The sequence below is a fragment of the Ixodes scapularis genome, unplaced genomic scaffold (genome assembly GCF_016920785.2).
Source record: "Ixodes scapularis isolate PalLabHiFi unplaced genomic scaffold, ASM1692078v2 PGA_scaffold1__304_contigs__length_218370807, whole genome shotgun sequence".
Lineage (NCBI taxonomy): Eukaryota > Metazoa > Arthropoda > Arachnida > Ixodida > Ixodidae > Ixodes > Ixodes scapularis.
This window is the reverse complement of record NW_024609846.1, coordinates 11,410,727-11,435,060: the sequence shown is the minus strand read 5'-3', so window position 1 is coordinate 11,435,060 and position 24,334 is coordinate 11,410,727. Positions and strand designations below refer to the sequence as shown.

Sequence of the window (24,334 nt, the reverse complement as noted above, 5' to 3'; positions counted from 1 at the left end):
TCACTCTAATCGTTATTTCTTTTGATAGCACATGAGTATTTTATTCCGGCCATTTGAGTGCGCCAACCAGTCGTCGTGTATGACCACGTCAGTGAGTAATGTTTCAAATATAGTGCTCTTTTCGCACCAATATCCTTTATCAAGAAAGTTTTCAAACCGTTCAAGGCTTGTATCTCCTAGTAGAAAACAAAGGTATACACGGAAGCTATTTGCGATAGTCGATAAAACAACCTCCCCCACCACCGGTTCTCACTTCGCTTCCCTGCACAGCAGCCGCGAACCAGATTTTTGGTCGCTTACGTTATTCGAGGATTAAAACGAATGCGGTCGCCGTCGGCGAGAGATTGCTTTCTTGTCGCCAGCCGCGGCGAGCGAGGGCTGTAATTGACGGTGAGTACGACGGCAGCTGCACTTCTTTCGCAAAGAAATGAATGCAAAATTCATACCGCATGCAGCTCGCATCTTAATTTGTGTCTATAGTCCACTGATAAATGCTCGCGTTTCTGGGGAAGATATAAGCAAATTCAGAAATACTCGTAGGATGCCAACCGATTTTTTTTTTCATTAGCCCAGAAGCCAGATACATTATTTACGACTCTCATCAACGGTCGCTGCAGTGCACTGTCACGACCGAAGACAGCTCAATCAGAATCATTGAGCCACTGAGCACACACAAACCGTGAAGAAGACGTTCTCAGTGACAAGTAGGCAGCGAAGCTTCTTGAACTGCGAAACTCGTGCAACTGAACCGACGGAACCATCGCCGTCAAGCAGCGGATCCGGTAATGAGCGGACACTCGTCGCCGGCTGGTAAAAACTATCCTCGGAACAGTCCGCGTGCACCAACGATCTTGAGTCTTACCTTAGAGTGGTAAACCGGAACCCACTACCTGCAGCGAAAATGGAACCCCCCCGGTTGCCGCCATCTTGCCTGTTTGCCACATTAGTGATCACGTGACGTTAAGATGGCTGCGCCCAAAGGTGGGTCAGATCAGATTGGCCAGATCGCGGTCAGCACCTTGGCAGATGGGCACTCTGGGGCTGCGTTCGAATCTTACTCGAATGGCGCCGAGCAACGTTACTAAAACACTCAGTTGGGAAACTCGCCGTCGAAACCTGGGCCGCTGGCGTCCACCGAGACCGAGCTAAATGCGACAACAGCGCCACTCTGTATCATTTGTCTCTACTGTGGTCACCTTGAGCTTTTTGAAAGCCTGTTTTTGCGTAAAAACAAACGAAAAAGACTCTTTTTGTAGGAAATTTATTTGAGTTTAGTACCAAAAGAGGGACGCGTAATGTTTTTAAAATCTTTAGTTTGCAGGGTTTTGCGGCACAATTAATATTGTTTTTATACACCGACACGCGGGCTTGACGTCACGGAGCTGCGGCGGCGCTGCTATCGCGCCGGAGCCGGGGGGTGTGGGCAAAAGCGCGCACGTTTCGCATGGGCGTCATAGCATTTCAGCATGTCGCGAAGCTGTTTTGCCGTTAATTGCACCGAAATGTACAAGAGAAGCAGCGGAGTGAGTTTCCACAAGTTCCCGGCAGACTCTGAAAGGCATAGAAGGTGGATAATATCCCTGGATCGAAAAGAATGGTCGCCTCGCGCGAACGACCGTTTGTGCGGCAAACACTTTCTTGGAGGCAAGTGCGGCTTCCATTTCAATCTCCGTCGCGAGGCTTGCTTATGTGCAGAGAAACCGTCGTCTGATCAAGACCACCCGGATTTTGTTCCCACGGTGTTTGCGCACAACGCACCGGCCAAGCGCTCGTCGGAGGCTCGCTACGCACGTGCTACCGAGCAGAAGTGGATCGGCGACAGAACGGCAGAGTTGTAGGCGTTACCGAAAAAAAGTAACGAAATACGTCACTCGTTACTTGCAAATAAAAGGTACGCGTTACTGAGCTACGTCATCTAAAAATAAAAGGAACGCGTTACCGCTACCGATAAAAAGTAAGGCACGATACTTCTGCGTTACTTTTTTTAAATTATGATTTAACACATTTTACGGTTTTGACGATACAGGTCATATATCAAGCAGAAGCTGAACATAAATACTTTATCTCTTTTACGGTTTCACCTAAATACTTACGAGAAAAAACGCAAAGAAAACATGGCTTGACGCCTAAAACACGGAAACAATTGAAATGTAATTTCTTTAAGACCTGGGAAGTAGTAACGACTAACGTAACTACGTTACTTGAAATAGTAGGATAAGTACGTTACCCGCTACTGTGTCAAAAACGTAACGAGTAGGTCACTACGTTACTGAAAAAAGTAACGCGTTCCTGGTAACGCCGTTACTTGTAACCTGTTACCGCCAAGACTGCAGAACGGACAAACCTTTACTGGTTGTAATGCCTTGTGGTCACGAGGGTATGAAAAATATCATACCTTGACTTGAAGACGCTCTGTGTATTTAATCAATTATTGAATACACACACTTCCGCAGACCCACAGTCTGCTGATCCCGCCGGCAGTGCGGAAACCGACTCGATGTAATCGTAGGCCTCGAGAGACTTGTAGGCCTGCACCGTGTCGGCCGTGAATTGACTCGGCGAAAACTAAATAAACGACGACCTGAGCCGTCGACTTCCGTGGCAGCAACTTTACGCCGGAAGTCCAGCACCTATAGGCCTTGTTTACGGCGTACGGATCCTCGTAGGCAACGCCGTCCACGCACAGTTTGTTTCGATACCACTACCGTTCAGGCTCGGGCAACGAGTTCAAATAGTCGGGCATAGCATACGACATACGTTATGAGGAAATACGACGCACAAATAAAGATACAAGCGTCCCAACAACGTCAACAACGAGCGCACGCCATAGAGCGCAATGGCGAAAACACGGAGAGCCGGGATGCTTTTGCCCACATAGCTGCCGCGCATGCGCGGCCTTCCGGCCGTGTTGGTAAACAGAGCCGCTTCGCGTGTCGGTCTATACAACCATGCCTCAGCGGGCCTTTCAGGTAGCACGTCCCGCCCTAGGTGCATTTTAACTTCGGTAGCTCAACGCGGCGCGTCCGCCGGGGAGACGGGGGTGGCACCCCTACCGCTGTATCTGTTCTTAGAAGTCACGTGCAGTTCCTTGAGTGGCCGCTGTGGGAGAAATGGTGGCGTTGTGTTCGTCATTAGCTCGGTTTGGGGCCACTTTTTCAAAGCTGTCTCTATGGGAGTTTCCCAACTGAGTGTTTTAGTAACGTTGGCGCCGAGTTATTCCGGCGGATCAAGTCACGTGAAAAGACAGATGCAGCAACGCTGGACGCGGGTAGGTTTTCGAACGCAACGGGTACAAGAACTTCACCCAGGAGTGAGATAGAAGCTGCGTTCGATTTACTTGCACCTCCTGCACCGGTGCAGAAAAGTGCATAGAGTTATTATAATGTACGCTAGAGGTTCAAGTGGCGCTAGTGTGCTGACGCAAATTGAATCAGACAGCAACCAGTCAAAAATTGACTTCCGGTAATGCATTTCTATGGGAAAAAGTGAGTGCATTTTCTCCCTGCGCTCGATCATAAGAGCAAATATCCCAAATAATTCGTACGTACTAGGTAGTTTAGAACATTTCTCAGTCAGGCCGACGAAAGAATTCGTCAGTTACGGCGTTTTTCTCTTGAATTCATTGCACTAAAAACGGTGCTAAAACGGATTCGTACGTGTATTTATGTGCACTGTCGGACACTGTTAGCGCGAACGCGGCTTCGGCGATTTCCAGCATGGGGGATATACATGCCAAACGAACGAAGGACATCTGGAAAATCAAGAGCGACGGCAAGAACTACACAGCAACACCGGATCAGTAACTCGCAGTGCATGTACGATCAAAATAAAATGAAGGCCACGTAATCTATTCCGATTTTAAATAAGTGAGTACCGCTTTATCCTGAGCGAAGCTGCGTGTTCTACGTTCAAAATATCACCCGCGCGCTAGACATCTTTGAGAACAAGTGTGCGATAAAAGCTGCCCGGCAGAGAAAACAATACGAAGAGACACCTTTCATATCCCACGGACTTTATTCTCTACGTTGAAGGTTTTTATCCGCTCATGCACGACGGGATCATTTTCATATGGTGACAGGACTGGGATATTATCAATATACAAGCTTCACCTTAATGCTGGCGAGCCTTGAACACACTCTATATTCGTTTCGATCGTAATTTTGCTTTAAATCGCCGCTTGTTTTTACACACCTGCTGCGGAACACACGTTTGGGACTGAAATGCAGCGAAGTTAAACATCGCTCACTGATGAAGAAAAATTCGCTAACTAAAGCAATTACACTTTTATAATGTTAATTAAGACACATACTATTCGGTACGACTGAAATGACCAAAGTGTTCCATGTTATTTTCCGGCAAAGAGACAAAATGCACGCTCGTTTTCCCATAGGAATGCACAGGAGCACCGCAAAAGTAGACTGGTTGCTGTCTGCTTCAATTTGCGTCAAGGAAGTCGCATAGACACTAGCGCCAGTTGAACCTCTAGCGTACATTATAATAACTCTATGGAAAAGTGTGGGGCGGTGTACTTCCGGTCGTATCTCAATACATATACCGGAAGTAGACTGCCCTACACTTTTCTGCACCGGCGCAGGAGGTGCAAGTAAATTGAACTCAGCTTTTATCTCACTCCTGGGTGAAGTTCTTGTACCCGTTGCGTTTGAAAACCTACCCGCGTCCAGCGTTGCTGCATCTGTCTTGTCACGTGACTTGATCCGCCGGAATAACTCGGCGCCATTCGAGTAAGATTCGAACGCAGCTCCAGAGTGCTTATCTGGTGACCGCGATCTGGCCGATCTGATCTGGCCCACCTCTGGGCGCAGCCATCTTAATGTCACGTGATCACTAATATGGCAAACAGGCAAGATGGCGGCAACCGGGGGGATGCCGTTTTTGACCGCTGGTTTACCGCTCTAAGTTTACTCAATATCATTGGCGTGCACGCACACACACGTCCAGTCGAGCGCACGAACGCTAACTATGCACACCACCTTCCCCGCTCCGCGAGTGCGGCCACCGGACGGCCATCTTGGTACACGTAAAATCGGTCCGCGTGCGCGCGCACACACTTCCAGTCGAGCACACGAACGCTAACTATGCACGCCACCTTCCCCGCTCCGCGAGTGCGGCCACCGGACGGCCATCTTGGCACACGTAAAATCGAGCTCTTAGAGCGTTGCGGAGGCTGTGCGGCAGCGTGCTGAAGACAGGGTTTCTGCTCATTCGTCGTCATTCGCCGAAGACGTTTTGTAATACCTTGTGTAAACGGTGAAAATGACCCTTGAGAATACGTGAACATTTTTTACGAAAGCGTAGCACCGCAGGGAAAAGTTACAACTGATCGAACGCAAATCTCGCCGGTCTTGCGGCATTATCAAAGCTTCCTTGGCATACCGAAGTGCACGTCCGAATGTACTGCGATGTTAAATGTATTGCCTTTATATCATATATACAGCACGCTTATTTTAGGTTTTTCAAGAGTTTTTTAAAGATTGGTTAAGGCTACACCAGGGCAGTATAATCACGTAAGTTATACGGCCAGAGGGGCATTAGGGTATAATCGTCAATTTAAGTTGAACAATTAACTAAAATTTGTTTAATACTTTTAATTAGTAAAAATAAACACATTGTTCAAATTATAAATCTGCCGAGTGTCATCGAAACCCACTAAATCAGTAAATTTTAGAAATAATCGCAGCACATGGAAAACGCGGGGTGCGCTGAAGTTGCCACTCGTGAAACAGGCGCAAGGTTGGTGGTGCAAAAAACGTAGATGCAAATTTCATCCTCCGCGTCCATCATGTCAAATCATAAAAAGGTAACGCCTACCGAGTAGCATCGTCTCAAAGTGGGGATGGTTCGACCGTTCTTACGCACTGTTCATCTTTTGAAATTTGGTCACCCGCACCTCGCCAGGGAACTTTTTGAGGAGAACCCAGTTCCCAACTATAGGTGGAGTATAAAATGTAGAGCCCTCAATCACATCCTGGTACTATGGTACATACTCTAAAATGAATCCTTTTTGAGACAACCGCTCTCAAAGTGGGGATGGTTAAGCCGTTTTTACGCATGCTTCCATCTTTTGCAATTTGGGCACAGGCGCCTCGCCAGGGAACTTCTTGAGGAAAACCCGATTTCCGACTATAGATGGAGTACAAAATGTAGAGCCCTCAATCCCATCCTCGTACTATGATAAATACTCTAAAATGGATCCTTTTTGAGACAATTGGTCTCAGAATAGGGATGGTTCAGCTCTTTTACGCATTCGTTCAACTTTTGAAATTTGAGCCAACGCGCCTCGACAGGGAATATTTTCAGGACCACGCAGTTTCCAACTAAAGACGGAACATAAAATATAAGGCCCTCGAGCACGTCCTGGTACAATGGCGAATACTTCGAAATGAGTCTTTTTTGAGAAAACCGGTCGCAAAGTGGGGATGGATTGGCCGTTTTGGCGCGTTCGTTCATCTTTTGAAATTCTGCCGCCCGTGCCTGATCCAGGAACCTTTTGAGTTCGACCACGAGGGCATAAGTGGTTAAGAGGTACAAAATTTAGGACCCTCGACGATAAGCTACTCCTATGGCAAATCCTATAACATTAGCCATCTTTGAAGAAGCATGTTTCGAAATAAACATGAATCGACTATTTCCAGGTATTCGTTCATCATTTCACATTCGGGCACCCGCGCCTCTTCCAGGAACTTTTTGAGATCGACAAAGTTCTTAACTGGAGACTACAAACTTTGGGGCCCTCAACTACAAGCTGCTGCTATAACAATGCTTGGTAGAAGAGCGTGTTGGTTTAAGTCATGGATGAAGAAAGAATGAAACAATTAAAACAGGGACAACACCAACCACATCTTTGAACTAGCAACAGACGAGTAAACTTTCAACAGCGAGCAGCCGACTATACCCAGGAGGAGAAGGGGGGAGAAGGGAAGATAAGAAAACGCGAAGTGCAAGTCAGAGTGGTGGGTTTCTCTTGGATTTTAGAAATTCAACCTGTTTTCGTCAGCAGGTGGGAAGGGTTTGACACGTTGTTTTTTGCTGTGGTCATGGCGAATGATTCTATGATCTCCCTGCCGAATCTGCTTTCATGCACCCCCCAGGATTTTTGTTTTATCAAAGAGGGGATGACAACGCAAGCACGAACGGGCATGTATGACTATAGGATGATATGAATCTGGAGAGGCCTTAGAAACTTCGTTGTGATGTTCGCGGAGTCTGTGATTGGTGCATCTTCCGATCTGTCCTATGTATTGATGGCCGCAGCTCAAGGGGACGGAGTAAATTTTCTTTTCTTTGCATGGAATGAATTTCGTTTCGTGTTTAACAGTGCAGCCAATCGGAATCCGGTTGTTGTTCACTTGTTGACAGAGTTGTTTAAGACGCATGCGGCACGAGAAGACAACGTTTGTGTCGAACTTTGAGGCAATGGATTTTCCGGTGGGCTGAATTGTGTACGTAAGGAATGACGGCAAATCGGGCTTTCTTTTTTTTTTTTGTGGCTGGTGACTGGCGATCAGGCCCGCGAATCAGCCTTTTCATTACTGATCAAAAAAGGTCGACGGGAAACCCTGCCCTGACGAGCCTCATGTGCTGCGACTTGAAGCAATCTTCTGAAAGATGACAGCAAGACTTCGTGAAGGATGAAGGAAACAACGATTTGATGATACCGTGTTTTACCGACTTCGAATGTCCGCTAGAAAACGGTAGGACAGGTTTAGAAGACCTTTGTTGAAAGGCCCAGCAGAGTCCAGTGGCACTGACATGAAGCCGCAAATCGAGGTACTGAAGACCTTCATTCGAAGGTTCTTCCTTCGTGAATGTAAGGCCTGACGAACAGGCGGAAAAAACGGCTGTAATGCTATCTGGAGAAGTTCGATCAAGGTGAATGATTAGGTAGTCGTCTACATATCTGAAAACATGGCAGCCAGGCGCGGAGATGTCCAGTTGTGCTTTTATAGCTCTGTCAACGAATAAAAGAAATAATTCGCTGAGAACAGGGGCGAGGCATGAACCAATGCAAACTCCTTTCTTTTGGCGGTAGATCCCTGGCTCATGTTTAACTAAGGTGGACGGGAGACGGGCAGAGCACAGGACACGCGCTGAGTTCCAGACATTGTTATGGCTCGGCTATTGACGTCGTTGCGACGATTGGACACGGGCAAATGGAGAACCCGAATGCTTCTCGAGCTAGTAATTATCACGAGCCCAAATCGAGTGACCACGCAATGCTCGGGTCCAATCAATGAACCGTATTCAAATATCGTCATTTGGGTGTACTACGATCTCCACGTTATGTCATCAAATTTTGCAAAGGAGAGATTGAATGAAAATGGTCGCTTTTGTCCTTTAAATTACACAGCAACAAAGGAGTTTCTTGGCCAGTGGCGTTGCGTGCGAGTATCCTTGAGTCCCACCAGTGCCAGTAAACTTGTGTAAAGTGAAAAACATTCCAATTGAATATCGTTTCACCGCTCCTTTAAGTTCGAACACGGGAGCTTGTTTGATTGAAATGTGGGAGGTTGTTGTAAAACAGTCGTGCAATGTGGGGCAACAGTACATTTGGCTCGCCTGCTTAGCCCACTACAATCATGAATTCGGCAAAACGCTGAGATTTTTAAAAGCGAATATATTAAGAAATGAAATCTTGCTTTCTTGTGTTTTCTTTTCCTGGTGTCCTTCCATCGCAGCATTCAAATTCGTATGTTGCTATTTGATAAGATAGATAAAAAAAAAAGCTTGGTTTGATCTAAATAAATGTGGTAATTTGCAAGATACAAATGTAAGTTGAATATGTCACGTATATCTAACCATACGTTCCATTTTTGAAACTGTAATGGGAACGACTTCCTTTCTCGCAGATGAAACTTATAACGGGAACGCGTTCCAAAAATCAAGAGGAACGAGGAACGAGCTTCCGTTCCTCTTTTTGAGGAGCGTGTACAACACAGATATCAAGTCGGATGTTTCAATACGCTCTTCTCCCGAATTTCTTTTTGCGTGTGCAGGACGACTGCGTTAATTAATTTAATGTAAACATTCAGTGCATGATGAAGCATGACTTTTGACGTCTGAACGTTAAGTTTACGAGAGCAATCATGTTCTCATAAATTGGGTACTCACCGCAGTGCTCCAACTCCTTGAAGAAAACCACTTTGTTATGATCTCATAACACTAATATTTAGCAAGAATATTTTGAAAAGTTATTTTTATAACTTTAGATTATCGCAATATAAAACAGTTTTTTTTGTTTGCTATTTTATAATGCTAATAGAAAAATACTGGAAATGATCACAACCGTCAAAGCAGGAACGATTCAATCTTATTAGCCGAATTGGTCTCAGGAACTCTAGACAACAATTTTGAGAAAAAACTAAATGTACCCAGCACCATATCGATTCTTCTGGCTTAGTGCAGTTGTATGTAAAATCTTGTACTTTGCTGTAATTTTAAATTGTGCTCGTTTGAACTTGGCTGTTTCTCAAAAATTTGCGTGAAGTTCCTCCAAGATATATCTTTCTACAGATGTAATACACTTCTTAGACACCACAGAATGTGTCATAATATTGGGAAGGGACTGCATTTATTTTATACAATCATGAAAAGATTTTATACCCAGGAATAAACTGGACACTTTGATGAACTTGGATACTCTTCAGTAGTGGCAATACATCAAAAAGTTTATTCGACTGAGGAACCTGCAGTTTACACGTCATCATCTTGAAAGTTGGGGACAAGAATAGCGATATATGATAGAATGGAGTAGTAGCATGGCAAGTTGTTCAAAGCATAACGTTTCGGTGTTATAAGGGAGTTTTCGTAGAGCGCGTTTCCCCCTCCGCTAAGCCCTCCGCAACAAAGAAGCCGCTACTGCGCCTGCGTACCGATGGTCTTGACTGTAAAGTTCCGGTTATCGTAGCGGGTTTCTCAGAGCGTTGCGAAACGGCGAAAACCATCTACGAAAACTCCCAATTATCATATTCGCATAATAAAAACAACTTGGGAGTCGCTTAAGCTTCGCCTTTAGGAGTGGAACGCGATAGCGTTATCGGGCCCCGTTCGCAAAGCCTTCTGAGACAAACCCGCACTCGTTCCCGAGCCGTGCAAGCGTGTGTGTGCGTGGTCTAGTCGGTAGCGTCACGTGTCACGTCATCTCACGTGACGCGTGACGTCACACGTTGCTGCGCGTTGCATTATGGGATTTTTCGCCTACGCCGCGCGTTTTCTATGTTACCCTTTCTTTGGCGTGCCCTTCGCTCCCTTTCGCAAAATACGCGTTTCGGAACACTTCCCTACTGCAAAAACCAGTACAACTTTTCGCTATATGGATGATGGAACTGGAAATCTTCCTGGATTCGGTCTTGATTTCAGGTTTTTGGAAATTATTCCTTTTTCTGCAATTTGGATTTCAGGTTTCCAGAAACAATTCCAGTTAGGTTTCCAGTTCTATAATCTCCATATTGTGAAAACTAATATATATATATATTTTTTTTTTGTAGGGTTGCCTGCCGTATAACTGACAGCTCAAGAAACGCAGGGCGTGGCTCCTCATCTTCACACTTTTTGCTTTGTGGCTCGTTCCTCGGCGTTCTTATTGAAGATAATGCCTTGACTTGAGCTTGCTGGCTGCGAAGCGTTCATGCCCGGGGGTAACCACATGTCCTGCGATTCTTAAGGTTTAGGTGACTATAGTTGGTTTCGTGAACGTTTCGCGAGAACGGTTGCCCCCTGTCGGATACCCGGTTCGATGATTCTTCGGTGCGTCTTCCTCAACATCCATATAGGTCGCCGTTGCCCAATGGGGCAAACATGATCTGGCTCGATTGCTCGAAGGATTGTTCGCGCTCGCTCGGGCCACGCCCAGGCAACTTCGTGCGAAAAGTCTCTCAAGCCGGGAAATCGGAAAATGGTATACAATGGCCGACACATTTGTTTAGAAAGAGCTTCAAGAAGGCTATTCAATTGCACCAATGTCGGGTCAAAATCGCGCCTTCTTCAGTTATTGAACCCATGGCAAAAGCCCGCGGTATGAATCTTTGCGGAGCAGACCTGCTTGTCGGCAGGAAGAAAATAGTCTGCACCGTGACTAGAGGAGTAGCTTTTCCTTTGATGAGTGATGCAGGGCCAACCACGGCTTTAGTTAAGCACACTTTCTGGACCTCGGTCATTACAAGTTCCCTCGATAAGCAGTTAACGGCTGAGAAAGGTAGCGCATTTTCCTTTTTTGTTTATATGGAGCCTGCTATAGTAGGTGACAGGTTAAGAATTCAAGGAGAACTCCTCCCACTTCTTTCCACTTTAACAGATGAAACGCTGGAGAGAAGATAACAGGTCCTCTCCAGCGTTCGCTCTGCTGAAGTGGAAAGAGGTGGAAGGAGCATCCCATGAACTCTGAACCTGTCATCGACCGTAGAACGCTGTGCGCGCGCATTCCTAATATAACGAAACAAACATCTACTTCTTTCTCAAACATTCTCGTACATGATTATGAGGTCAGTGAGGACGTCGGGTGTCACACCGATCTCATTTTCCGGTTTCAGAACCACGGGCGCATCGGCGAAGAGCGCGCTCGGCGCTACTTCGGCCAGCTGGCCAGCGCCCTCAACTACCTGCACAACAAGAACATTGCTCACCGGGACCTCAAGTGCGAGAACGTCCTGCTCAAGGACGAAAACACGGTCAAGCTCACAGATTTCGGCTTCAGCAGATTCTGCCGTAAGTTTTTCCAATTTTCGAGGCTTTGTCACAAGCACAAGCAGACTCATCCCTACAAGAAAGCTACTTGGGGTGCACCAAGAAGGATGCTGTGAAGCTATAGTTACGCGCGCTGCACGCGCGTACCTTATTGATGAACGCGCACATGGACAGTGACATTTTTGCTTTAGCTCAGCTACAGATTAATACATCAACGCATGTAACTACATTCGCAGCTTTCTCTTTATTGATGCTTGGGTAACTCAACACAAAGGTCAATTGGCTTATCACAGATACCGCTCACGCCAAAAAGACAAAGGCGAGGAAAAGACAAAGGCAAAACGCGAAACACATTGCACCCTTTGCACTGTTCTACATCAACAGTCCAGCAAGCAACCTGGCAGCCCAGTATGAGCATGTTCATTACTCCGCATATGAGGAAGGCACGCGCCACGCGCACCCGACTCTCATGATGGTACCTGCCAGAAGCTCTTTAGTTAGCCCCCTTTAGTATTTCTGTGGCATTTCCGGTGAGAAGTGAGCGTGAACAGCTTGAATAGGCGCTCAACCACAAACTTTGGTGCCTTTGACTGCCGAGCCACAGAAGGTTGTCCCCCGTCCTCTTTTGCTTTTTTTTAAACATCATTACTTCAGATACTTCCTGGACGCAGTCATAGCTAATCTTTTCGTTTTTTTTTTCTAGTCGTTTTACTTTATCACTGGGGAGAGTTTATTCATACCACTGACGCATAGCCTCGTCACCAACACACTAATCTGAGTGAGTTGTCCATTGCAGTTTCAGTGCCTTTGTATCGCGATGACACGCAGAAGAGACTCCACTCGCGGACTACTTTCTGTGGGTTTTCAAAAGTGAAATGCGCGCGTGCACTGCTTTGATGGACGCTCAAGATGCGCAAGCGCACGTGCATCCATAGCTTTGATTGCATAGCAGAGATGGCAGTCCAGACATTATTCTAATGAGATTACAGTAATTAAATTACTTTTTCTGGTAATAAGTAAAGTAATGAATTACTTTTCTAGGCTGGTAATTTAGTAATGTAACGAATTACTTTCAAGCAGTAATTTCCAAAAAAATTACTCATTCCTTTTGAAATTACATTTTTCACAAATACGAATTGTACCCTCGTTTGTGAGTTATAAAAATATTTATATATTTTTTATGGTGAAAGGTCATGCAAGATTCGTCAGAGCAAATGAACGATGGTCATCTGAGCGCAAAGCCCCGTACAAAGAGCTCGACAGACTCACAAAGGCGGGCTGGAAAGGCAAAGGAGCAAAGCTTACGTATAAAGACATCGCCGGAAGGCCACGGCTCACGAATTCCAGGCAAGACAGATTCATGGCGCCACATCATCACGGCGATACTTCGGTCATCCCTAAGCTGACAGTGCGGTGGGAGCTACGAGCTCACCAGAACCAATCAACCATCTTCCTTTGATCACGTGACCCGTCTCTTTCTCTGCTCGTGTGAATGAACGAGTGCGTGATAACGTGGCGAAATATAGACGTGTGAGTAAACGAACAAATTGTTAGGGCGCAAGTTAGCTGGTGTAAGTTTATAATTGTTGAATTACTCCAGACTGCGGTGATGACAGAAAAACGACGGGAAGAAGGAAACAAGTGTTTTCTTCTTTCCTTCTTTCTTTCGTTTTTTGTTATCACCGCAGTCTCAGTTAATTCTACTATCACGTGTGTCTGTTCCAACGAGCACGTAGATTCCACCGCACTGTCAACTTAAGGGTGAACGGCTCTTAGGCTACAAGGCGAAGGGCACATCACAAGTGAGGTAAACACACTTTAAAACCTGAGAGGACAGGACAGGAAGATCACCAGCCCTCTTGCTCTTTCGTCAAGCAAGATCAGACCGTAAGCCTCGACCACTGTGAACAACCAACGACCGGAATGAATAGTTAATCCCATATGCCTTGTCAAAGCTTCAGAACGTTTCCTGCATATCCTTGGCCTTGTTAAGAAAACGTGCTTCTTGTAGTCGAAAAAAAAAACAACAAAAAAAAAAACGAGAATCCAGCAAAGTAGGTGCGGCTCGCGGTATATCTCGCTGCCTTTCCTTGTGAAGTTCATACGGGAATCAGTCTACGAGCAGATATTGTTGAAAAAAGTACACATTTTAGGAAGCTCGCACAATCCCTTTCCTCGACTGGCGACGCCTCCGCCTAGCTGATATCCAGCCCCCTTGAGTGACAACGCGCAATAACTTGGGCTCTTCGGGTGCATGGGAACAATACACTTTGAGAGGAATGACCGGGAATACGTCAGCTATAGTGCTCTTTGGTGAATAAAACTAGACTGCGTCCGAGGCGAAAGGGAAACGTTTCACGTGACAACCCCTTGTAAGAACGAGCTCCCCATGGCCAGACTTAACAAACTGACACGGAATATATATCAGTCTTCTAAATCAGGAAGACGGAAACATACCGCCCTTTAACTAAGTACCTTCACCATTGAATGACCTGCGAAACCTGGGAGTCGACTGCTTTTGAGTCACATCTAAAGAAGTAGCTATTCCTAATGGTTAACACTTACATGCTTTGTGCGCCAGCAAAACGAGTGCCAGTATGGTTCACCTTGAGGCGCATAAGGCTGTTGTGTAAACAAGAAGATGTGACTTGTGGTACATAGTATACTGTAAATAAATTGAGCACGAATTACTGCTTCAAGGTATTGAAAAGTAATGTCAATAGTTGCATTACTTTTGGAAAGTAATTGTAATGTGATGTCATTACATTTATTCTGAAATAATTTGTAATGTAATTTAGTTACAGTTTTGCAGTTTTCAGAAAAGCAATTAATAATGTAATTTATTCACTTTTTTAAAGTAATTTTGCTACCTCTGCGGCATAGCCACAGAAAGTTGACCGCGAGTATAATGGCAGATTTAATTTGGGGAGATGTGAGAGCGTCAGTGGGTTATAACTAGGCTTTGCACTCTCCGGTTTCAACCGAAAAACACCGGTGTTGAAAATACAAAATCAGTGAAAACCAAAAACACCGGTGTATTTTCGCCTTGATTTAAACCGCAAAACACCAGTCATTGCTTGTTTTTGCCCTAGTGAGGGATAATTTCTTTCGAAATTTTTCCCCGTAGAGGTTCGTCAAACGTGTCATATCGCGGATTCTGCATAATTCCAGTATTTATACAGAGGTTGCTGTTGCTCTTGGACGACACTGCCAACATCAGTCTGGTCCAAGGCCACTGACATCGGAGAACGCATATCTTCAAAGCAATGAACCTTAATTACTCCTGCTGTGGTAGCATTTATTCACGTTGCTGTAAAGAGCCTAATTTGTTTTTCAATTTTTCTGACATTTCGGGTTTAAAAATTCGGTGGCGACGTATCTGGCGCGAATATAAATAAACTAGATCGCCCTTTATATCGATAATCACTGTCTTTAGCCTTGTCACGGGTCTTCCAACCGAGATACCCGGTTTTTAAAAATCAAATAAACACCGAAAAACATTCGCCGGTTTTTCTCATTAATAAAAACGGAAAATGCACACCCCAGGTATAACTATGGCGTGTATTTTCCGATGTTAATAAGAAAAATTAAGGGATGTTTTTCGGTGTTTACATATTTTATAAAAACCGGTGTATTTTATAAAAACCGGTGTACACTCTTCACAAGGCTCAAAACGGTGATTATCGGTTTAAAGAAAACGGTCCTGCCGTTGGGCGGTTAATAAAAGTAGCCATGACGCAAGTCAAAAGCAGCGAAAAACAACCATGTTTTTTTTCCACCAAATTTGTCTTTACCGTATTTATAAGTAATAAACAAAACGTAATAGAAAGTAAAAAAAAAGGCAAACAAATTAGGCTGTACATCCTTTGTCAACGTGAATAAATGGTGTTACAGCGAGAATAATAGACGTCCATTAGTTTGAACGAGCTCGATGGCCACATCAAATGTCGAAGGCGGTTCTTTTGCAGGCGCAGCATAGACTTCAGTAAAAGAATCGCCACAAAGTCGTGCAGCTTCCTTGTGTTTCTTCGTTCAGTTTTTTTTTACTCGAAACTTGGTAAAAGATATAAAAAAAAAAGCCGAGAAAGCAACAATAAGAATAGAGTCTACCGAAAACTGCATAACCCAAGTTTCGATGCAACTTGGAAGCCACGACAAAAAGTTCCTCAGGTTGTGAACGACACCTTGGAATGATCAATGCAAAGGTGCAAGCGAGATAAGCATGAATGATCATAATAAGCCCTGGAGAAAGGGAACAAGGGGGACAAAGGATAAACAAATCTTCAACCACAGATAGGTGCGCGACCGAAAAAGTCCTCCTGGTCCTGGTATCGAGCCAGAGACCTCTCCATTTCCAGTGCAGTGTTCTACCAACTGAGCTAACCGGGAGTTAGACGTAAGTAGAGCAAACGGGGTTTTTCAGGTGCCATCAGCTAGCACCAATAAGGGTGAGCTGCCTGCACTGTAATATTATGATTAATGCGAAGGTGCAAGCGCACGAGTCACCTGGCTGTGTTTGGAGATTTGTACTTGTCCTGCGTCCCCCTTGTTCCCTTCTCCAGCGATTATTATCAACACCTCAGAGTTTCCTTTTTAGAGAGAGAGAGAGAAAGATGTTTGGAGCGGTGTTACTATTCGGGAAGCTTTTGCCAGGGTTGGGGTACAAAGCACAGCAGTCGCCGTGTTCCTGAGGTCACCCACGTGTAGGTCCCAAAACTCTCTGACGTCGTCCTTTACGATAAGGGCATTGTATTGTGGGGTTGACTGCGTGGTCTTTTCTAAGTGTATAGACTTTTTTTTCACAAGGGCGCCGCCATCTTAAAATATCGTCACTTCCGGTATGGGCGAAAGCATTGCTTTGACGTCGCCACGCCAGTAGAATGCATTTAGGACATAAGCTTAACCCTCACCCATTCTAGGTTTGCCCCCATTCTATTTTGTAACTATTTGTAGGTTGAAATGCTTTAATATTTTTTTTCGTCGCCAATACCGGATATGCCTACTTGGCGGCTGGGAGCGAGAGCGAGCAAAAAAGGTCTATATGTTACCTGTTTTTGAAAATGCTTTCAACAAAGGAGATGATTAACGCAAAAGGTGCAAGCGAGCTGGACAAGAATGACGAAAATAATCCCTGGAGAAGAAAAACAAGGGGGACAAAGGACAAACGTGAAAATCTCCGAACAGAGCTACGTGACTGGTGCGCGACCAAAAAAATCCGCCAGGTTCAGGCGGGTTTTTTCGTCACCTAGCTGTGTTCCAAATCTCCAAACACAGCTAGTCACCTAGCTGTGTTTGGAGATTTCCACGTTTGTCCCCTGTTCCCCTTGTTCTTCTTCTCCAGGGAATATTATCATCACAAAGATGATGTTTGCGAAGAGGGTGGTTGACAATGATAGTATAGTGTGTTGGACCGTTTGGTCACTTGTGCATCTGTATGTCCCTTATATTTGAAAATGCTTTCGACAAAGATCTCTGCTTAGAAGGAGGTTGAGTGTGGCTGTGTGTCTATATATAGGATGTTTGAGAAATAAAGCAGTTATAGCTAAGTTTGAGATGTTCCCTTTTGTGTCTGTCCTTTGACCAAAAGATTTTACTTTTCTGCACCATAGTGTTGGTCGTTTCCGCCCTAGCCGTCGCTAGGGCGGAAACATTCGAAGACAGTTTTTTTTTTCGGCTTTAATCAAGGCGAAAATATTCAACCACCGGTGTTTTTTCGGTTTTAACTTGTTTTGTATTTTCGTAACCGTTGGATGTTTAAAATCCCGGAGAAAAGTTCACCCACTTTTGTGCGGGTTCGGAGGAAAGCTCACCAATCTTTTGACAGACGCGGAGAAAAGCTCACCTCGAAAGAAATGTTACGTAAAGTGGTCGTTATCATTTAATAGAAGTAGTGGACCAAGATTTTAGGCGTCTCTCACGCAGGCGGTACACGGGGCAACAGAGCTAGCGCGAAGCGATTTTTCGCATTTTACTTAGAGAAGCGTTTGACTCGTGTCAAACGCTTATCGCATAAGATTGTGCCCCCAATAAGTAATTTCCACCACACAGTAGTTTTCATCGTAAACCGGAGACACGACAAAATAAAAAAAAACGGACAAAACAACAAGAAGTATCAAACACAGCTTCTGGTTTATTTGAACACAACCGCTCTTACATGTACTCCACGGCCCTCATCTCCAAAGCCGAAACACCTCCTCTCCACTCCGTCACCGACATCTCAGACTGAACCAATGACACGTGCTACCTCCTTTCCTTTCACACCAACCAAAAACTGACCCCGACAACCTCAATTCAGATAAGACCACTAAAATGTAAGAAAAAAAAAAAAAAGCCCATCCTTTTTTTTTTGTTTGTTTACGATGGTCAGGTAGTGTAAAGACTTCACATCAGGTCGCTCTGCTGTAACCAAAATAATAATAAAAAGAATAATAATAATGATTTATAAAAAATATATATTAGATTTCTTTGATTGAAATCAGACTAACTTGATATGTATAGATCACTGGAGCTAAAAGAAATTGAACATTTATTACTATATACGTTTTAAAGACGGCAGATTGTTTAATCAATGCTTACCATCAGTGAAAACAATGCGGGAAAAAGAATTACTGCAATTTTAACATGTTAATGAAAACCTCGTCATCAAGTGATAAACATAAGGTGATTAAAACATATTTTTGGCATTATTTCTGCTGAAAAGGTTTGATTTGAATCATCCTAGTAAAACCAGACCGATTGTCATCTCTATTTTTATTGTTCACCCTGGCTTTGGACTTTGTTCCGCTTTTATATCAACTCACTTTCCGTGAGTGTTACCATATTTCATTCTGACGTAGCCGGGATAGAGGAAACACGACCTTTTAGGACGCAGCTCTTAGGCGCCCTGTTTCCGGGTTGAGCGGCGTCGGCGTCGGCGTAACCGCGCGTTGCATTATGGGACGTTTCCCTGCTAAAGTTAGCGAGGAAATTTTCCCGCTAAATTTAACGGGGAAATCTTTTCTGCTAAATTTAGCATATAAATCTGTCCGCTAAATTTAGCGGAAAATTTTCCCACTAATTTTAACTGAAAATTTTCCCCGATAAATTCAGCGGAGAAATTGACGTCACGTGACATCAACACCAATTCAGTTGCCCCGCCGGGGAAAATGACGCCACGACTTCGTGTAACTTCAGCCATGAACAAATTCAGCGGCAGGAGGAGAGAAGGAGGAAAGAAGGAGGAGCAGGAGGGGAGAAGGATGAGGAGGAGGAGAGGAGGAGGAGGAGAAAGGGGCATCCGCTCCCCTCCGTACCCTCCCCTCCTCCTCCTTAAGAGCTGCGCTCTAGTTTCGTATTTCAAAGATTTTTAAACGTATTTCACTTTTTATTTTCCGTTCAAATAAGGTAAAAAATGAAATCAATGGTTCTTAGACGCATGGTAAAATGTGGAGATTTTGCAATGCGGTTTCGGTATACTACATAAAAGGTCATTTCATAAATTAATATTCAGAAACTACTAAAGCTACAGTCCTCTACACTGGTTATAATTGCCCCCGTTGTTTTAGAGCGCAGCTCTTAGGGGCCCGTTCCCGGCTTGAGCGGCGTCGCCGTCGGCGTCGGCGTCGGCGTCGGCGTAACCGCAACCCTCGTAACCCTCGTGAGGGTTACGAGGGTTACGAGGGTTAATCTCATGAGGGTTACCCTCACGAGGATCACGAGGGCCACGAGGGTTACTTACCCTCGTAACCCTCACGAGGGTTACGAGGGTTAGTTACCCTCAAAAGGGTTACCTTCACGAGAGTTACCCTCACGAGGGTTACTTACCTTCGTAACCCTCACGAGGGTTACGAGGGTAAGGTGGCGGGGGGCCACGAGGGTTACTTACCCTCGTAACCCTCACGAGGGTTACGAGGGTTAGTTACCCTCAAAAGGGTTACCTTCACGAGAGTTACCCTCACGAGGGTTACTTACCCTCGTAACCCTCACGAGGGTTACGAGGGTTAGTAACCCTCATGAGGGTAACCTTCACGAGGGTTACCCTCACGAGGGTCACGAGGGTTATGAGAGTTACCCTCACGAGGGTCACGAGAGTTACCCTCACGAGGGTCACGAGAGTTACCCTCACGAGGGTCACGAGAGTTGCCCTCACAAGGGTTACTAGGGTTACCCTCACGAGGGTCACGATAGTTACCCAGGTCACGTGACCGCCCCTGGGGTCACGTGACCTGGGGATACCCCCGAGGTCACGTGACCCCCCGTTGACGTCATAGCCACTGCTGACGTCATCAGTGACGTCACTGATTACGTCACCGGCATCCGCATCGTCATCATCACTGATGACGTCATCAGTGACGTCACTGATGACGTCACCGGCATCCGCATCGTCATCATTATCATCACTGATGGCGTCATCAGTGACGTCACTGATGACGTCATCGGCATCGTCACGTGGCCCCAGGTCACGTGACCCCCCGACGTCACGTGACGTCCCAAGGTCACGTGACTCCCACAAGGTCACGTGACCCCCAAGGTCACGTGACCCCCCGCCACCCGAGGTCACTTGACCCACCCCCTCAGTACCCTTCCCTCCTCCTCCTCAAGAGCTGCGCTCTAATTCGGCGTTACAGGGAGTTGTAAACGGCTTTCATTTTTAGAGCGCAGCTCTTAGGGGCCCGTTCCCGGCTTGAGCGGCGTCGCCGTCGGCGTCGGCGTCGCCGTCGCCGTCGCCGTCGGCGTAACCAAGGTCATCCCAAGGTCACGTGACCCCCAAGGTCATCTCAAGGTCACGTGACCCCACGTGACCCCCTGAAGGTCACGTGACCCCTCGAGGTCACGTGACCCCTTCCAAGGTCATCTCAAGGTCACGTGACCCCAAGATGACCCCACGTGACCCTTTGAAGGTCACGTGACCCCCAAGTCACGTGACCCCTCTGAGGTCACGTGACCCCCGAGGTCACGTGGTCGCCTCCCCAAGGTCACGTGACCCCCGAGGTCACGTGACCCCCAAGGTCACGTGACCCCTTCCAAGGTCATCTCAAGGTCACGTGACCCCACGTGACCCCCAGGTCACGTGACCCCTCTGAGGTCACGTGACCCCTCTGAGGTCACGTGACCCCCCGAGGTCACGTGACCCCTCCAGGTCACGTGACCCCAAGGTCACGTGGGGGTCACCTTTGGGGTCACGTGGCCTTGAGGTCACCCCCAGGTCACGCCTCCCCGAGGTCACGTGACCCCCTCCCCGAAGTCACGTGACACCCCCCCCCGGAGCATATTAAAGAATGAGGGGAGGAGGAGGAGAAGGGGGAGGGGTCTACCCTCCCCTCAGTACCCTTCACTCCTCCTCAAGAGCTGCGCTCCAATTCGGCGTTACAGGGATTTGTAAACGGCTTCCACTTTTTTAATCAGCGTTCTATGGAAAATAATTATTTAAGTTTCCTGACGTGTTACAGGATTTTTTTATATATTAAAACTAAATTCTGCTAGTGAAGTGCAGAATGACCGTATGCGCATAAGGCATCCCAGCACAGTTCATATGAGTGAGCGTATTTGACTTGAGTGAACGCTCGATTCTTAGATTCATAGGTAAGCTTTTCTCCGCATCCGTCAAAAGGCCGGTGAGGTTTTCTCCGCATCGAGCAGTTTTGCTTCGAGCTTTTCTCCGGTGAGCTTTTCTCCACCGCCCTACGTTTAACGCGGCGTTTTCCGAATAACGCCGAGAAGTGCACAGCCAAGGGATACCGTTCATTCACTTTGATTTCGTCCAACGATCCGCATGGACAATCAGGACTGAATAATTGCAGTCTCGTCCTTGCAGACAGTGGTGGATTGGGGCTAATCCGAGAAGCTAATTTTCACTTCATTATCATTACCTCTTGACTTGAGTGCGCTTCAAAGTAACCAAAGTGCGATTGATCGTACCGCTTCCTCGTAAGCTTTCAACGGGACCTTTCATTTGCCATATAGGTTAAGCGGCGCACTATACAGCCGCAATCACACTGCGCACATATACAAGCGACACGATTTTCGCTACAGACACGATGAGTGAATCAACTGCGGACCCGCCTCATGCATGCTTGGCGCATGTTTTAATACGTTAGCATAAGAACACTCGTTTTGACGAAAACCCGGCGGAACCTTTTGTTTGTCAGTTTGTGCGATGCTCCCATCGGTCCGAAGCGCTGACGTGAGGACGCGTTAACCTCTTTCTCTCTCTCCCCGCGGCGCAGACAAACTGACAGACACCGCCGGGTTTTTGTCAAAACGAGCCCTTTCGTTTTCGGCAAAGTCACGCGCACAGCTAGCGCGGAGCCAGAGAGGAGGGACGGCGCGCAACACCACCTAGATAACAAAGCCGAAGTGCTGAATGAGATGGATTAATTGGAGAAGGTCAACGCTGGACGCAGATTTGAAACAAGTGCTGCGTCAGCGCTCGGCTTCGAGTCAAGTTTGAACCGGACGTTGACGCAACCGTCGTGTCCAATTTGTGACCAGCATTGGCCTTCTCTGATGACGTCATCTCATTCAGCACTGTGGCTTTGTTATCTATGAGGTGCGCCGCGGCGCGGTGGAAGGCGGGCGTGCTGAGTTGCCGCTCTGCCGTCGCTGGTTGTTCTTCGCTCTGGGTTTCCGTGGTAGCGGTGCGTGGGCTGTGATGTGTGCGTGTATATAAAATGATCGATGTTGTTCACTCCACGAGTGACATGGATGTGGTTCTTTCCACACGTTATATGGAAGACCCTATCCAAAGCCATCGACTTACTCTGATAAGCAGAGTACAAAAATGAAAGACGTTTAAAATCCCCTGTAACGCCGAATTAGAGCGCAGCTCTTGAGGAGGAGGAGGGAAGGGTACTGAGGGGAGAAGGTGGAAAGTCCCCCACTACTAACATGAATGTGGATTGACGTGTGCTGAACGCAAGTCCCAGAAAATGCACATCTTCGGTGAGAGCATCGCGTGTAAATTTGGCGGGAAATTAGCGGGGCAATTTTTCCTTTAACTTTATCGGGAATTTTTTTCATTAGATTTAGCGGGGAAATTTTTTCCGCTAAATTTAGCGGAAAATTTAGCGTCGTCGTCATCGTCACTGATGACGTCATCAGTGACGTCACCAGTGACGTCACGTGTGACGTCATCAGTGACGATGACGATGACGTCATCCTCATCGTCATCTTTATCGCGCGGTTACGCCGACGGCGACTGCGACGCCGCTGAAGCCGGAAACGGGCGCCTAAGAGCTGCGCTCTAAAAAATGGTGAAAAGATTACAGGAAGTCCCATGGGTGGATTCTTGGGGAATCCGTTAGCCTGACCCTTGGAAAGCGCCACAGACATCCCCCTTTAGGAAACGCTATCAGTGGTCCCCGTAACGAGGCCGAAAACAGGCAGTAAAAAATAGAGGAACCAAAAGAGAAAGCCAAAAGAAAAAAGTGAAGGTCTCAGCGTTTCCCAAAGGGGGGCGAGCGTGGCATTTCCAAGGGTCATGCTAAAGCATTCAAGAACACCAATATATCTTTAAGTTTTTGCTTTCTGCGTGTGCATGCTTCGAAGGTGCGTGCAGCCAGCTTTTGTACGACCAGTGTGACAAACAGGAAAGGAGCACGCCTTAGACGGTGTCTGCAGACCGTTTTTTGTATAATGTACCAGCAGGGTGGCCGCAGCGTAATGCGGCATCGCTGTCTTTGCCTCTTTCACGCCTCGTGCAGAAGACCCGAGCGGCAAGCGCGTGCTGAGCTCCACGTACTGTGGCAGCGCGGCGTACGCGTCTCCCGAAGTACTGCAGGGCATTCCGTACAACCCCAAGATGTACGACGTGTGGTCTCTGGGCTGTATCCTCTTCATCATGGTGACCGGCACCATGCCCTTCGACGACACCAACATCAAGACTCAGATCCGGCTCCAGATGCACCGCGACGTGCGCTTCCCGTCCAACTACTCGATCAGCTCGTCCTGCAAGAGCCTCATCCGCCACATGCTCGAGCCGGACATCGTGAAGCGCGCCACGCTCAAGCAGGTGCTGCGTCATCCGTGGCTCGAGGAGGGCGTGGCGGTCGCCTCGTGAACCGGGGCGCGGGACGCCGGCCCCTCCGATCGGGCCTCGACTCCCTACGACCGGGTCTCGGCTCCCTCAGGCCGGGCATCGGCTTCCTCACCGCCGGAGCCCTGAGCTCGGCAGCAGCTGTCGGTTCGGGCGGCGCCGGCGGGCAGAGGCTACCTCGGCACGCTCTGCCGCCCAGAGCGAACCAAAATTCCCGTCGCCATCGCGGACGCCGACGAACACCATCAATAAAGCCCACACCACGTAGAGGCGCCCTTCGTTTTTAAAGAGTTTTGGGATAGGGGGCCCCGTCGCTTTGGTCCCCCGAGCAGCTGGGTGTACCCAAAACCGTCGGGGCCCCTTATTCTAAAACTACTTTTTATATGCTATATTGTCTTCCGGGCCAAACTATAGGGTCTGCTAAGTCGGCAGCGTGCTTGGCTTCCATGCAGGTGGCCAGGGTTCGGTCCCTGCCAACGCCTGTTTTTTTTTTCTTTTGATAATCTAGAAAGCTCGGGTGTGTGTCTGTGTAAGAGCGCGCGTGCTTACGTAAGTGCGTGTGCGTATTTGCATGTGTGTGTGTGTGTGTGCGTGTCTGGGCCCGCGTGCGCGCACCTGTAT

At 46.9% G+C, this 24,334-nt stretch overlaps 1 protein-coding gene across 1 annotated transcript in view; it reads left to right on the top strand.

Moving 5' to 3' along the window:
• LOC8053666 (testis-specific serine/threonine-protein kinase 1-like) overlaps nt 1-23,817 on the top strand; it is a 35,045-nt gene extending 11,228 nt beyond the window's left edge. Inside the window, exons 3-4 of the mRNA XM_029966096.2 lie at nt 11,547-11,721; nt 23,382-23,817. Of these exons, the coding sequence (XP_029821956.2) occupies nt 11,547-11,721; nt 23,382-23,737 (531 nt within the window). The 3' untranslated portion in view covers nt 23,738-23,817. The remainder of the gene's footprint in view (nt 1-11,546; nt 11,722-23,381) is intronic.
• Nucleotides 23,818-24,334: the final 517 nt, after the last annotated feature.